The sequence below is a fragment of the Anomaloglossus baeobatrachus genome, chromosome 5, assembly GCF_048569485.1.
Source record: "Anomaloglossus baeobatrachus isolate aAnoBae1 chromosome 5, aAnoBae1.hap1, whole genome shotgun sequence".
Taxonomy (NCBI): domain Eukaryota; kingdom Metazoa; phylum Chordata; class Amphibia; order Anura; family Aromobatidae; genus Anomaloglossus; species Anomaloglossus baeobatrachus.
The window spans coordinates 376,078,432-376,094,808 of NC_134357.1; the positions used below are offsets into that span (position 1 = coordinate 376,078,432).

The window sequence follows — 16,377 nt, forward strand, 5'->3', positions numbered from 1 at the left end:
GGGTGGGATGTTTACGTCCCGCTCATCTCCGCCCCTCCGCTTCCATTGGCTGGCGGCCGTGTGACGTCGCTGTGACGCCGAACGTCCCTCCCACTCCAGGAAGTGGACGTTCGCCGCCCACAGCGTGGTCGCACGAGAGGTAAGTACGTGTGACGGGGGTTACTGACTTTGTGCAACACGGGCAGCGATTTGCCCGTGACGCAAAAAGGACGGGGGCGGGTACGATCGATTGTGAAATTGCACAATCGGTCGTACCATGTAAAGCAGCCTTAAGACTTTAAAGGGCACCAGACTTGTTATATCTTTTAATATTTAAGAGACAAATTTAATTCTTTAAACAACCAAGACATTTTATTAGATATCAAACAGTAGAAATTGAATAAAAAATAATGATCCAACATTCATAATGATCCAACAATGATGAGGATAGGAGTACACTTTCAATGACGCATGTTTTGGTCCAACCTGGGCATCAATCATGACAGTATTTTAAATGAAGAATGAAAAGGAGCCAATCATTTGAGCCTTCTGATGGCCATGTTGATCGGCTTTCTTTTCACTCATTATTCAAATTACTGCCATGATTGAGGTCTGCATTTGACATAAACGTCGGGCTTTGAAAGTGTATTCTACTTTATTCTCATCATTGTTGTATCAGTATTGGATATATAGATGTTGGATCAGTGTTTCATATTCTCATTACACTATTCCATAGTATCTGCTAAAAAAACATTTTAGCATCTAATTAACGGGAATCTGTCAGCAGCTTTTTGCTATGTAAGCTGAAGACAGCATACTGCAAGGGTTAAAACATAGAATTCCGGTATGCCTGTCTTGTTAAGGTCCGATCTGTTGTTTATTTGCTATGTTTGTTTAAGCTGCAGGATTTATCATTGCTCAGACCAAAATGTCACAAGAGTGGCAATCCGGCACGCCCCCTCCACTGATTGACATCTCACTGTGAATGTACAATCTCTATACAGAGCCTGGTATGGGTGGGACAGCTGTCTTAGATTTGCTTTATGCTAAATCTAAAAATTCTGATAGTGTCAGAACTGCTGCATCCAGTAATCTAAGTGATTCATCATTGGATTCAGGATCTCTTTGCCTTCATCATGCTGCTCTCAGATGAGATAGCAAAAACCTGCTGGCAGCTTCCTTTTTTATATAATTGGTTATATCAGGAGAGGCAGGATTTACAATAACTGACAACTCCTCTATATACAGCTGATAATACAGAATCCACCAATAACCATAGACGATGTCACAGCTGACCCTGCCCCTTCACTTCACAATGACCCTTGCACATGCTTATTAGATGCTTCAGTGCAAAATATAGGGTCTGTGTCTCTTCATTGTTGCTAATGTACATGGGAATTTCCTGAGAAAAATGAAAAATATATCTTTGTACCGTGTTAGCCAGTAGAGATAAAAAATTGTTTAAAAAAAAATAAATTGTTTAAAAGAACTGAAGTCCTCAGTGGTTGATACCTTTTACCTGAGTAGTCTCGAAAGCTTGCTATTATTACCATCTTTTCAGTTAGCCATTAAAAGGTATCAACCACTGAGGACTTCAGTTCTCTGAAACAAATGGAAATTTGGGTCTAAAAAAAAGCCCAGTAGCTAGTGTGAAATTTCAAAAAAAATATTTTTTTTATTTTTAATAAATTGTATTATAAAAAAATATTTTTTTCAGTTTTGATGACACGTTTCCTAAAGAGGAAACATATAATCGAAGCAGAGTATGTTTTTGTGTAAGGTCAAAATTTGCTGAGACAAAATGCTAAACTTTTGTCTACTGACATTCAGTGATACCCCACAGTTTTTTAAATTATTATGACCATTGAGATGCTATCTTGTCAGGAAAATTCAATGTGCATTCTCTTACTCTTCATATCTTAGGGAAAGGAGATCTGATCGGTGCCGACATCTCCAATAAGGACCAGGTGGTCAAAACAAATGCAGATGTGAAAGCCCTGACCTACTGTGATCTACAATATCTCAGCCTCAGAGGACTTCTGGAGGTGTTAGAACTCTACCCAGAGTATTCTAGCAAATTCATGGCAGACATTCACCATGACCTGACATTTAACTTGCGTGAAGGCAGTGAGACGGATGTAAGAAACGTTTTAACATTTTTTTTTAATATAATCATCTGGATTATAAAACCTATTAATAAGACATATCAGTAATTTCTAACCATTTAAAACCAACTTTGCAGTAGAAATGAAGTGGAATGATTTGTGTTTCATTTCTCATTTTATCCATGTTAAGAGCAGATGTGGTCTGTTAATCATTCATTAGTCGTTTTGTTTCTGTTTGATTCTAGGGATGCTACAGGTTTGCCCGATCACCACGGCTTTCACAGGTAATGAATACAGGAGCGACACCGCAGCTCATCTGCACAGGGGCAGGGGCCCATGGGCGCGAGGAGCCCGGTCACACTGCATGTATGTTAGTCAGAAAGTTGTTGTGATCATTCTGATTTCCCCATGGGAGGGAGGGGTACTCAGTACCTTTATATATAGTTAATAAATACTTTGCTTTCTATTGAAATGTAATCTTTTCTGGGATTCAAATTGTCAACCTCTAGCATGACTGATCAACTACCAAGCAAAGAAGAATTATCTCTGCCTAAAGATCTAAAAAGTCTTCTTTACAGGCATATTGTACTGGTACATAGACTCATCTCTATATACAGGACACAACTATATACACTGTGTGCAGAATTATTAGGCAAGTTGCATTTTAAAGGATTTTTTTTATTATTGATCAACAACTATGTTCTCAATCAACCCAAAAGACTCATAAATATTATGACTAATATAAATAATTATTAGGCAACTTAATAAAAACCAAATATATTCCCATCTCACATGTTTATTTTCACCAGGTAAACCAATATAACTGCACAAAATTTAGAAATAAACTATTCTGACATGCAAAAACAAAACCCAAAAAAAGAGTGACCAATATAGCCACCTTTCTTTATGATGACACTCAACAGCCTACCATCCATAGATTCTGTCAGTTGCTTGATCTGTTTACGATCAACATTGCGTGCAGCAGCCACCACAGCCTCCCAGACACTGTTGCAAGAGGTGTTCTGTTTTCCCTCCCTGTAGATCTTACATTTTATAAGGGACCACCGGTTCTCTATGGGGTTCTGATCAGGTGAACAAGGGGGCCATGTCATTAATTTTTCATCTTTTAGACCTTTACTGGCCAGCCACGCTGTGGAGTAGTTGGATGCATGTGATGGAGCATTGTCCTGCATGAATATCATGCTTTTCTTGAACGATACCGACTTCTTCCTGTACCACTGCTTGAACAAGTTGTCTTCCAGAAACTGGCAGTAGGTCTGGGAGTTGAGCTTCACTCCATCCTCAAACCGAAAAGGTCCCACAAGTTCATCTTTGATGATACCAGCCCATACCAGGACCCCACCTCCACCTTGCTGGCGTCTGAGTCGGAGTGGAGCTCTCTGCACTTTACTGACCCAGCCTCTGGCCCATCCATCTGGCTCATCCATCTGGCCCATGAAGAGTCACTCATTTCATCAGTCCATAAAACCTTTGAAAAATCAGTCTTAAGATATTTCTTGGCCAAGTCTTGACATTTTATCTTATGTTTCTTGTTCAAAGGTGGTCGTTTTTCAGCCTTCCTTACCTTGGCCATGTCCCTGAGTATGGCACACCTTGTGCTTTTTGATACTCCAGTATTGTTGCAGCTCTGAAATATGGCCAAACTGATGGCAAATGGCATCTTGGCAGCTTCACGTTTGATTTTCCCTCAATTCATGGGCAGTTATTTTGCGCCTTTTTTGCCCAACACGCTTCTTTCGACCCTGTTGGCTATTTGCAAAGAAACGCTTGATTGTTCGGTGATCACGCTTCAAAAGTTTGGCAATTTCAAGACGGCTGCATCCCTCTGCAAGACATCTCACAATTTTGGACTTTTCAGAGCCTGTCAAATCTCTCCTCTGACCCATTTTTCCAAAGGAAAGGAAGTTGCCTAATAATTAAGCACACCTTATATAGGGTGTTGATGTCTTTACACCACACCCCTCCTCATTACAGAGATGCACATCACCTGATTTACTTAATAGGTAGTTGGCTCTCAAGCCTATACAGCTTGGAGTAGGACAACTTGTATAAAAAGTATCATGTAATCAAAATACTCAGTTGCCTAATAATTCTGCGCACAGTGTATTTCAAGCAGAAAATAAGTCAAAGTTTTTTTTCTATAAAGTTACTAAAAAATATTGAAAAACAATTGCAATAAACAAATTTATTCAGAAGCTTTTAAAAAATAATCCTCACAAATCAGCAAATAGCATATATATATATATATATATATATATATATATATATATCTCCCAGTAATTGTAACAACCCATACAAAACCGTAAACAGAATACTTATGCAAATCATAAATTATACCAGTGAAAAACTGAATACAAATATAAAGCTTACAGGGTTGTTTGGCATAATGGCACTTAAAAAACTATGACCTATGTCGAAGAAAAAAATAAATAAAAGACCTCATATATAAGTGCATCTCAATAAATTAGAATATCATCAAAAAGTTCATTTAATTTTAGAAAAAGGTGCACAAGCAACCGAGATAACCATAGCCTTGATAGGATTGTTAAGAAAAGGCCATTCAAAAATTTGGGGGAAATTCACAAGGAGTGGACTGCTGCTGGAGTCAGTGTTTCAAGAGCCACCACACACAGACATACCCAGGATATGGGCTACAACTGCCACATTCTTTGTGTCAAGCCACTCATGACCAATAGACAACACCAGAAGCCTCTTACCTGGGCCAAGGAAAAATAGAGCTGGACTGTTACTCAGTGGTCCAAGGTGTTGTTTTCAGATGAAAGTAAGTTTTGCATTTCATTTGGAAATCTCGGTCCCAGAGTCCCTGGAGGAAGAGTGGAGAGGCCACAATCCAAGCTGCTTGAGGTCTAGTGTGAAGTTTCCACAATCGGTGATGGTTTGGGAAGCCATGTCATCGGGTGTAGGTCCACGGTGTTTTATCAAGACCAAAGTCAGTGCAGCTGTCTACCAGGAAATTTTAGAGCACTTTATGCTTCCCTCTGCCGACAAGCTTTTTGGAGATGAAATTTCCTTTTCCAGCAAGACTTGGCACCTGTACACACTGCCAAAAGTACAAATACCTGGTTTAATAACCACAGTATCACTATGCTTCATTGGCCAGCAAACTCACCTTACCTAAACCCCATAGAGAATCTATGGGGTATTGTCAAGAGGAAGATGAGAGACACCAGACCCAACAATGCAGACAAGCTGAAGGCTGCTATCAAAGCAAGCTGAGCATCCTTAACACCTCAGCAGTTTCACACGCTGATCGCCTCCATGCCAAGCAATATTGATGCATTAATTCATGCAAAAGGAGTCCTGACTAAGTACTGAGTGCTTTTACTGTACAAACTTTTCAGTAGGTCAACGTTTCTGAGTTTAAAATCATTTTTTCAGTTAGTCTTATATAATATTCTAATTTTTTGAGATAATGACTTTTGGGTTTTCATTGGCTGTAAGCAATAATCATCAACATTAACAGAAATAAACACTTGAAATAGATCCCTCTGTAATGACTATATAACATATGCGTTTCCCTTTTTGTATTGAATTACTGAAATAAGTTAACTTTTTGATGATATTCTAATTTATTGAGATGCACTTGTAGTTAAGCTTACATAAAAATAAAAAAAATGATGGTTGTTACAAAGACGAATGACTGAAAAATAAAATACCTTGGTCATCTGGACAAGTACATCCCAAAATTTAATTTTCACCAGACATTTTACAACAGTTTAATGTTGTAAAAAAATACAGTTCTACAGAAGCAAAACATATTATCTCATCTCAGCTCGTAGAGGTGAATCTGTGTGCAAAGTGGATACAGATTCCAAATGGCAACCACTGGGATGCTACTTATAGCTATGAAGCATTTAGACTTTATATCTTAAGAATTCAAGAGTGTCAATCACTACAAATGTTATTTAATGTTTTAGCCTCGTCCAGAATCTGGGACCCCATCTGAAAAAAAGTTATCATCCATCCTTGAAGACAATGATGAAGCAGATGACTTTTTCCGCCACTCTCCTGCTACCATGACACGCAGGAAGCTCCTGCTTCCAAACCTTAATAGCCCTGTGCGCCGTGGTTCTCTTAGTAGTCTTCTTGGGGATGAACTGAGGCAATTTCATGCCTTCCGCCGTAACTGTCGCTCTCCCGCTCGTAACAGCCGGGGAAGAAGTCCTTCACCTCAATGTCGCAAGGGAGAAAAAGAAGTGGAGACAGAGAATGTTGGTTCAAAAAAGCCAGCCAATCTTCTTATTCCATCTCTCAACACATATGGCCCACCAGATCTCAGCCCTCGGTGAGTTCAGTACATTAATTTGTTTGTCACTTGGTATGTCTACAGTATGTCTATCTTGTCCATGGTAACTTTTCAATTATGGAAATAAATTACTGGGACCATCACCAGTGAGGAGCACAACAACCATTTACATGTTTACACAGGTTGTAGTGTATTTCCCTACATGACGTTATCCTGGTCCTGTAGCCCAGCTTAATTTTTTGGAAAATAACCTAAATGCAGAACTAAGCACAGCAGCATGTTTAGATGTGCCACTGTGTTTGGATTCACAATTAAGAGTTTGCTGGGCTTTATATGTCTTGTTGTCTGCTACGGATTCTAAGGTTAAGACCACCAATTATGCACGATGATCAATCTTACATGTCTCACCTGTAAATACATTTGTCACATTATGAGTGTGAATTGAGTATGTGACTTCTAAAAAATAAAAGCTTGATACTCCTTTAGTCACATATTTCCTTATTTTATATTTTTCAAAAACATTCTCGTTAGAGTGGTAGATGGCATTGAAGACAGTGGAGATGTCACAGAGAAACAGACCTTTCAATTCAACATGGACAATTCCAGATCAAGATCTCCAATCAGACAATCTCCAGTTGCAGGTAAAGAAGTAAAGCCCCCATACTCTTTGGATAGCTGTCAGTCGAATGATGGTATGATTGATTGTTTGGCCACAGCTATCACTCCTCCTTACACAGGAGCACTTACTCTGCCAAGTGAGCTTGTGTTCTCTGTCAGAGAGCCATTGCCATAGCCGTCTTGTAGTGGCTTATCTCTTTATGGACAGAGGCATCGGCAGTCCAAAATTGGACATGCCGGATCCTTCTCTCCCCTGACATCTGTCGAATGAGTGTTAGGGGACCGCTATGCACATTAGAGTCTCATCAAAGACTGGCAATATCGATGGGTTTGACTTACATTAGTTAAATGAGTATGGGGACCTTAAGACACTGGTAAATTATGCAGGGTGGCTATACGTATCTTTGTATATCTGTGTCCTTACTTGCCCATCTATGTGAAATTAGAACAAACACAGATACTCCTTTTGTCATGCTAAGACCCTGAAGTCAACATTTTTCTGTTATGCTGGTATACTCATTAATATTTATAGCAATCTTCCTTTACTGTCAAGGTTTAGCCGAGACACATATTGCTTTACCCAAACACATGCTGTGATGTATGCCTATGTTCCACAGTACTGTAGAGTCAAGCAGAAATTAAGGGTCAAACAGCTTACATTAGCTGTAGGGCTGCTTGTAAAAATGAACATGAAAGGAGATAGGTGTGGAAAAATGCTGAAATGTAAAAATGCCCTCAAGAATAGAAGTGTTTATAGTTTATTTTTATCATTTAACAAAATACAAAGTGAATGAAGAAAATAAATCTAAATCAATCAATATTTGGTGTGACCACATTTTGCCTTGATCAATTCTTCTAGATACACTTGCACACAGTTTTTGAAGGAACTCGGCAGGGAAGTTCTTGCAAACCTCTTGGAGAAGCACAGATCTTTTGTACAGTAGGTGTAGGCTTGCTCAAATCCTTCTGTCTCTTCATGTAATCCCAGACATACTCGATGATGTTGAGATCATGGCTCTGTAGAGACCATATCCATCATTTCAGGGCTCCTTTTTCTTGTTTATGCTAAATATAGCTCTTAATGACATTGGCTCTATATTTTGGTGGTCTTCCTGCTGCAGAATTAATTTGGAATCAATTACCGTATATACCTCCCTGCTGGTATTGCGTGATGGATAAGTATCTGCCTGAGAACAGCATTAATCTTGACCAAGTCCCTAACTCCTTTTGCTGAACTGCAGATATATTCTTGCAAAGAACCTCTATCATGCTTCACTTTTAACTTGAGACACTAATTATTATACTGCTCGCCAGACCTTTGGCAAACAAACTGACTTTGTTACACCCAATATTTCACATTTGTACTCATCAGTCCAGAGCACAAAGTGCAATTTTTCTGCATTTTAGTTTCTATATTTTCGTGTATAGTTCAGTCACTTTGCCTTGCTTCCATGTTCAAGGTATGGTTTTTGCTTGCAATCTTTACATGAAGACCACTTATGACCAGTCTTCTCTGGACAGTAGATGGATGTAACTGGGTCCCACTGGTTGCTTTCAGACGTGAGGTGATGGCATTGCTGGACATCTTTCAATTTCAGAGGAAAATAAGCCTGATGTGTCTTTCATCTGCTGCACTGTTTCCTTGGCCAACCACTGCATCTACACTGCTCCACGTTAACCATTTCTTGGCAACCTCAACACTGAGTAATACAGGTAGACACAGTGCCTTGCGAAAGTACTCGGCCCCCTTGCATTTTTCAAACTTTTCCCACATTTCAGGCTTCAAACATAAAGATAAAAAATGTTAAAGGGAACCAATCAGCAGGATTTTTGTATATAAGCTAAAGCCAGTGCTATACTGGCACTATCAGGCTGATTCTATACATACCTGTAGTGGTCAGCTCGGATGTTTAGGTTTTGAAAACCAAGAAAGTGAAGTTTGTAAAATGAGCAGCTTCTTGAGTGACGGTTGCACTGGAGCAGATCATATATTCATAGTTATCCCCTCCCTCTGTTAGAATTAGCATAAGTATTATACAAACGACTCACTTTGTCTATGGAAGGACCTGTGTGAGGTCATACCCATGTGACCTGTTATCCAGCTTTGGTGGCTGAGGCCCCGCACCCTTCTGGTCACATGGGTATGACCTCACCACAGGTCCTGCTAGACAAAGTAAATCGTTTGTACAATGCATATGCTAATTCTAACAAGGGGAGGGGATAGCTATGAATATATGATCTGCTCCAGTGCAACTGTCACTCAAGAAACAGCTCATTTTACAAATTTCACTTTCTTGGATTTCAAAACCTAAACATCAGAGCTGACCACTAAAGGTATGTAGATAAGCAGCCTGATAGTGCCGGTATAGCACTGGCTTTAGGTTATATATGAAAATCCTGGTGATTGGTTCCCTTTAATGTTATGCTAAAGAATCAACAACAAGTGGGACACAATTGTGAAGTTGAACGAAGTTTTTTTGATTATTTTAAACATTTTTTTTTAAAAATAAAAAAACTGAAAAGTGGGGCGTGCAATATTATTCGGCCCCTTTACTTTCAGTGCAGCAAACTCACTCCAGAAGTTCATTGAGGATCTCTGAATGATCCAATGTTGTCCTAAATGACTGATGATGATAAATATAATCCACCTGTGTGTAATCAAGTCTCCGTATAAATGCATCTGCTCTGTGATAGTCTCAGTGTTCTGTTTAAAGCGCAGATAGCATTATGAAGACCAAGGAACACAACAGGCAGGTTGTGATACTGTTGTGGAGACGTTTAAAGCTGGATATGGTTACAAAAAGATTTCCAAAACTTTAAACATCCCAAGCAGCACTGTGCGAGCGATCATATTGAAATGGAAGGAGTATTATACCACTGCATAACTACCAAGACCTGGCTGTTCATCCAAACATTCATGTCAAACAAGGAGAAGACTTATCAGAGATGCAGCCAAAAGGCCCATGATCACTCTGGATGAACTGCAGAGATCTACAGCTGAGGTGGGAGAGTCTGTCTATAGGACAACAATCAGTCGTACACTGCACAAATCTGGCCTTTATGGAAGAGTAGCAAGAAAGCCATTTCTCGAAGATATCCATAAAAAGTGTCGTTTACAGTTTGCCACAAGCCACCTGAGAGACACACCAAACATGTGGAAGAAGGTGCTCTGGTCAGATGAAACCAAAATCGAACTTTTTGGGAACAATGGCAAATGATATGTTTGTCATAAAAGCAACACAGCTCATCACCCTGAACACACCATCCCCACTGTCAAACATGGTTGTGGTAGCCTCATGGTTTGGGCCTGCTTTTTTGCAGCAAGGACAGGGAAGATGGTTAAAATTAATGGGAAGATGGATGGAGCCAAATACAGAACCATTCTTGAAGAAAGAGCTGAAAACTGCTGTTCACAAACGATATTCATCCAACCTCACTCAGCTCGAGCTATTTGCAAAGGAAGAATGGGCAAGAATTTCAGTCTCTCTATGTGCAAAACTGATATAAAATACCCCCAAGCGACTTGCAGCTGTAATCTCAGCAAAAGGTGGCGCTACAAGTATTAACTTAAAGGGGAGGAATAATATTGCATGCCCCAAATTTTGTTTTTTTATTTTTTAAAAATGTTTAAAATAGGCAAAAAATTTCGTTCAGCTTCACAATTGTGTCCCACTTGTTGTTGATTCTTCACCATAACATTAAAATTTTTATCTTTATGTTTGAAGCCTGAAATGTGGGAAAAGGTTGAAAAATTCAAGAGAGCCGAATACTTTCGCAAGGCACTGTACTTATCCATCATACAGGCAGATGTGTCGCCCGGGCACCAGGGGTACTCAGATCCAGGCCACGAGGTCACTTCTGTGGGTATCACGGTGGCGTGACCCGGTCTGTGATCCCAGGCTCCACAGTAAAAAAGGGGGTTAGGTAAGGGAGATTGTCCGTGACGCCACCCACGGTTGTGGTGAGGTTGTGACACCACCGCTGCTCTGGACGGGGATCCCAGGAGCGATGACAGGGAGCAGCGTAGTTGTTATGTCCCCTCCGTGGGTAGGGGGGTTGGTTGTCCCGGGGCCCGGTGATGGGGTAGGGATGGATGGCAGGCGGGCTACAGGGCCTGGCGAGGTGCAGGGTTGCAGGGGCAGCGCTGTGCCGCACGGCACGGTGGTACTCACTCAGCCCAATGATGCACACAGAGTCTCTGCTGAAACAAACGGCTGGATGGACGGGTCCCACAGGCGGCTGCGGTGTTTTCCCCTGACCCCAGGTTGGTAATGTAAGTCCTTTCCTGCACCTTCCGTACACTCCTCCTGCGCTCCGGTTTCCAGCTGGCTCCCCGATTCAGTACCGGTGGGCCACCGCCCAGCCCCGGCTACCTGCGGTTCCACCAACTGTCTGCCCGGCTCCCTGCAGACGGCCACTATCGTCTGCCTCACTCTCTGCTGCACGAAGGCCCTAGGCTCCAACCTAGGCCCCAGTCTGCGTCTGCCTCTCTGCAGACCGCCTCTCTCTTCCTCTCCTAGACTTGTCTGGGCTTGTTTCTTGCCTCAGGCCAACTAAACTCCTGGGTGGGCGTCTCCATCTCCTGACTCCGCCCACCTGGTGTGTCTGTCTGAGCCCGAGGAAAGGAATCAAGTTTCACTGGGGATGTCTGCTGTGAAACTGCTGGGGGTGGGTGTGTGTGTGTGTGTTGTTACCTGTGGCCCCTGGCTTGTCCAGGGCGCCACATTCCCCCTTAGCAAAATGCAGACCGTCCGCGGGCTGCCCGTCCATCACCGGTTTTATTCTTCTTTTAACTGTAAAAATATAAAAAGATAACGGTGACAGACAATACATTTATAATAACTTCTTCCCACATCGGGAGGTACTCTTACTTAAACGGTTTTAATGGTTTCAAACGGTTATGGCTTCCGCTCTCTCCCACCCAAGCAACCTGGCCCTGATGCTGCCCCTAAGAAACAGGCAGCACCCCTTGACCCCAGTCCTGCACAAGTTGCCCGAGCGGGTTCTGTCCTTTCAGGGGACCCACATCCATGGGGAACTCCTGAAACCCCCAGAGGAATGCCACCGGTTCCGGTGGTGGCTGGGCCCCAGCCTGCTCCACTGCGGGCCCTTCCTCCAATCTGCCTCTCCGGAGGCGGCAACGGTGGAAGCTGCAACAACAACAATTATTTACATGCCACTAATGTTTATGGTTGCCCTGCAAGTTCTCAGGCTTGTCCATAGAAGTTCCTATGCAAAAACTTTTCAAACGGTCCCCACGGGGACAACGGCGCCGGCAACGACCGGCCCCAAATCAAGGCTGCAAATCAGGTGACTTTCACGGTTTCATTTTTCATCATCTTTCATAAACTTTCAAAACTTTTCAATACAAACACAGGTGGTCCCAACGGGGACGGTGACAATGGTGCTCCGCTGCCCTTACTCAGAGTCCTCTGCATCACCTGAGGGAGGGGGTGCGGCGCTTGCACGGGCCTCTTGGCTGCCCCTCAACTTTGAATCCAGGGCGAACCACCCCCTCTCCCCACAGTGCCGGGTGTACTGCACCAGATCTCCCGGCATCAGGTTACGGCCTGGGTGCTCCTCTGGCAGGTGAGCATTAACATCCCGCCGGGCTATAAAAACTTCGGTCTCCAGGCCCGGTTCATAAATGAATCCATAGCCCCGGCGGACATCAAACCGCCTCACCTGCCCCTCATACAGCGGGCCTCGGACACGGAAGGTTGCCTGGCGGAGACTTTCCTTCTCCCGGATCGTACGGGCCACCAACTCCGCCTTCTTCCTTTCCCTCTCTTCAATTTCTAGGCCCAACGGTACCGGCTCTCTGTCCCAATACAGGGCTGCTGCGAGCTCCGGCGCACGGGTCGGGCTCCGCGAGACCTTCTGGACACTGCCCACTGCTGGTGATCTGGGCAGAAGGTCCCGCGGTGACGTGGCCTTGGGCGCCGCCTTGCAGCGGCAACCCGGCGCTACCTCGTCCGAAGCGTGGGGGATGGGCACAGGGGCTTTCCGCGGCTGGGCCTTCTTCACGGAGCGGTCCAGCGGCTCTGGCTCGGGGGCTTTCTCGAGGGATGCCTCCGGTTCGGGCTTTGGGGCCTTCCACGGCAGCAGCACCTCCGGTCGGCTGCGGGCTCCGGCTACAGGTCGGCCCGCCGGGGCGGGCATGCGGGGTATCGCTACCGGATGTGGTGGCAGCGGGCCTAGTGGCGGGGTCACGGCTTCCGGGACGGGTGGCGAGGGAGGCAGCAGGGCGAGAGGGTTTAGACCGGGTCCCGCAGCCGCGATGACCGGCCCTTTAAGGGCATCGGGGCGTGGGTCACTCACCCTCCCTTCCGCAGCTTCCTCCTCACGTCTCCGCACGGTCGCTATGACCTCCTCCATGTCGGTCTCACACTCCTCTAAGAGGAGCTGCATCTTGACCTGCAGCCTCTGGTAGAGCTGCGCGGTCCGGATTTCCACCCACGCCGCTGTTCCAGGCGCGGGGGCCACGGTGCTTCGGGACGGCATAAACATCTTGCTGGCGGCCTCTCCCAGGAACAAGATGGACGCAGGGTCCTGGCGTCCCTGCTTTTATAGCCGCGCTCACATGCAGCCATCCGCCATTTCGTCCCCCTTAGCCTCTTTCCGGCTCCTCCTTTATCGGGGTGGGGTTTTGGCCTTCGAGCCTCCACTACTCGAGAAGACGCTCGAGCGGGAACTTTCCGCGCCAAAGATGGCGGCTTCTGAAATTTTTCGGCCGGACACCTCCGGCGGTAACAAGGCGCACCTCTACCCAACGGCAGAGCGGTAAGATCCTGTTCATGACGCCAAGTTGTCGTGGGCGGGGAGGAGGATGGCAACGCTATGCTCACCCACTGCTCAGGTCCGGCTGCTGCTACTCTGTGGTGGCTCGAGCGGTGGGCCGGATCCCGGGGACTCGAGCGGCGCTCCTGGCCCGTGAGTGAAAGGGGGCTTGTTTTGGTGGTGGGGATTTGGTTATTGTCCGTGACGCCACCCACGGTTGTGGTGATTTTAGTGACACCACCGCTGTTCTGAACGGGGATCCCGGGAGCGGTGACTGGAGCAGCTAAGTTGTTAGTCCTCCCCTCCGTGGGTAGGTAGTCCCGGGGCCCGGTGATGGGGTAGGACAGGATGGCAGGCGGGTTATGGGGCCTGGGGAGGTGCAGGGACGCGGGGGCAGCGCTGTGCCGTACGGCACTGTGGTACTCACTCAGCCTGAGACGTTGACACAGTTCATGGTAAAACAGACAGCTGGAAAAACGGTTCCCACGGACGGCTGCTGTTTCTTTTCCCCGGTAGTTAACGGTGACTGTCTCTTTCCCTGCACCTAGTACTTCTGTTGGTTCCAATGGGTTCCCACCGGTAACCCACTCCCCGGCTTGGATATGGGCCGGAGGAGCCCCTCTTTGCCCGCAGGCGCTGGCCCTGAGAAACTGGTGCCTTGGCGGTGGCGGTGTCTCTCTCATACGGTTGGACTTTTGCCTTCAATCGGGACTTAGTTGTTTGGAAACCCAGAGGTCCCCTTCACTGACGGATTTGGCAAATTACGGCGACTCCAAGCCTTGCCGGGGTCCGAAAGGCCCCTGCCAATGGTGCTGGCCTCTCTTTGTGTACCGGTCCGGTACCGCCGGGCCACCACCCGTCCACGGTCCTTTCGGCAACTCCGATCAGCCACTCCTGCAGACGGTCACCGCCGTCTGCTAACCTTGCTGTCTCTCCGGGGCACACACCCAGACGCAGTCTCACTGTTGCTCTTCTGCCACTTCACTTTGCTCCTTACACTTTCCTGTCCAAAACTCAACTCCTCACTCCTCCACTTCCCTAGCTTAACTCCCTGCTTTTCCCGCCTCCAGGACCGCGAACTCCTCGGTGGGCGGGACCAACCGCCTGGCCCACCCACTGGTGTGAACACCAGGCCCTGGAGGAAGGCAACAAGGATTTTTGGGTTTAGCTCTGGTGTACCTAACCGGGGTGTAGGGTGTGGTGATGTAGTTACCTGTGACCCCTGGCTTGTCCAGGGCGTCACACAGATACTTATCCATTCTAATACCATTAGTGAAGCATCTGACTGGCTTCAAATATACACTGCAGTAAGACTACACTCCCAAAACATACAGCTAATGCAAACATACAGCATAAAGAAGAACATAAGTCCTGGAAGCTATGATATGGCCCCCAAAGAGCCCTGATCTCAACATAATTGAGCCTGTCTGGGATTATATAAAGAGAGAGAAGACATTGTAAACCTATATTCACAGATCTGAGGATTGTTCTCCAAGATGTTTGGAACAACCTACCTTATTTCAAAAACTTTGTGCAACTACCTAGAAAAATTGATGCTGTTGTGAAGGCAAACGGCAGTTGAATACGCTAAATATTCATTTCATTTAGATACAGTTAGGTCCAGAAATATTTGGACAGTGACACAAGTTTTGTTATTTTAGCTGTTTACAAAAACATGTTCAGAAATACAATTATATATATAATATGGGCTGAAAGTGCACACTCCCAGCTGCAATATGAGAGTTTTCACATCCAAATCGGAGAAAGGGTTTAGGAATCATAGCTCTCTAATGCATAGCCTCCTCTTTTTCAAGGGACCAAAAGTAATTGGACAAGGGACTCTAAGGGCTGCAATTAACTCTGAAGGCGTCTCCCTCGTTAACCTGTAATCAATGAAGTAGTTAAAAGGTCTGGGGTTGATTACAGGTGTGTGGTTTTGCATTTGGAAGTTGTTGCTGTGACCAGACAACATGCGGTCTAAGGAACTCTCAATTGAGGTGAAGCAGAACATCCTGAGGCTGAAAAAAAAGAAAAAATCCATCAGAGAGATAGCAGACATGCTTGGAGTAGCAAAATCAACAGTCGGGTACATTCTGAGAAAAAAGGAATTGACTGGTGGGCTTGGGAACTCAAAAAGGCCTGGGCGTCCACGGATGTCAGCAGTGGTGGATGATCGCCGCATACTTTCTTTGGTGAAGAAGAACCCATTCACAACATCAACTATAGTCCAGAACACTCTCAGTGAAGTAGGTGTATCTGTCTCTAGGTCAACAGTAAAGAGAAGACTCCATGAAAGTAAATACAAAGGGTTCACATCTAGATGCAAACCATTCATCAATTCCAAAAATAGACAGGCCAGAGTTAAATTTGCTGAAAAACACCTCATGAAGCCAGCTCAGTTCTGGAAAAGTATTCTATCGACAGATGAGACCAAGATCAACCTGTACCAGAATGATGGGAAGAAAAAAGTTTGGAGAAGAAAGGGAACGGCACATGATCCAAGGCACACCACATCCTCTGTAAAACATGGTGGAGAAAAAAAAAAAAAAAAAAAAAAAAAAAAGCAACAATAAGAGGATAATGTCCTCCAAAAATCAAGTATTACTC

At 44.8% G+C, this 16,377-nt stretch overlaps 1 protein-coding gene across 1 annotated transcript in view; it reads left to right on the forward strand.

The window, feature by feature from the left end:
* Window positions 1-16,377, forward strand: part of KCNH4 (potassium voltage-gated channel subfamily H member 4) — a 313,212-nt gene that overhangs the window by 273,005 nt on the left and 23,830 nt on the right. Inside the window, exons 11-14 of the mRNA XM_075350014.1 lie at window positions 1,903-2,117; window positions 2,330-2,368; window positions 6,044-6,411; window positions 6,904-7,013. Of these exons, the coding sequence (XP_075206129.1) occupies window positions 1,903-2,117; window positions 2,330-2,368; window positions 6,044-6,411; window positions 6,904-7,013 (732 nt within the window). The remainder of the gene's footprint in view (window positions 1-1,902; window positions 2,118-2,329; window positions 2,369-6,043; window positions 6,412-6,903; window positions 7,014-16,377) is intronic.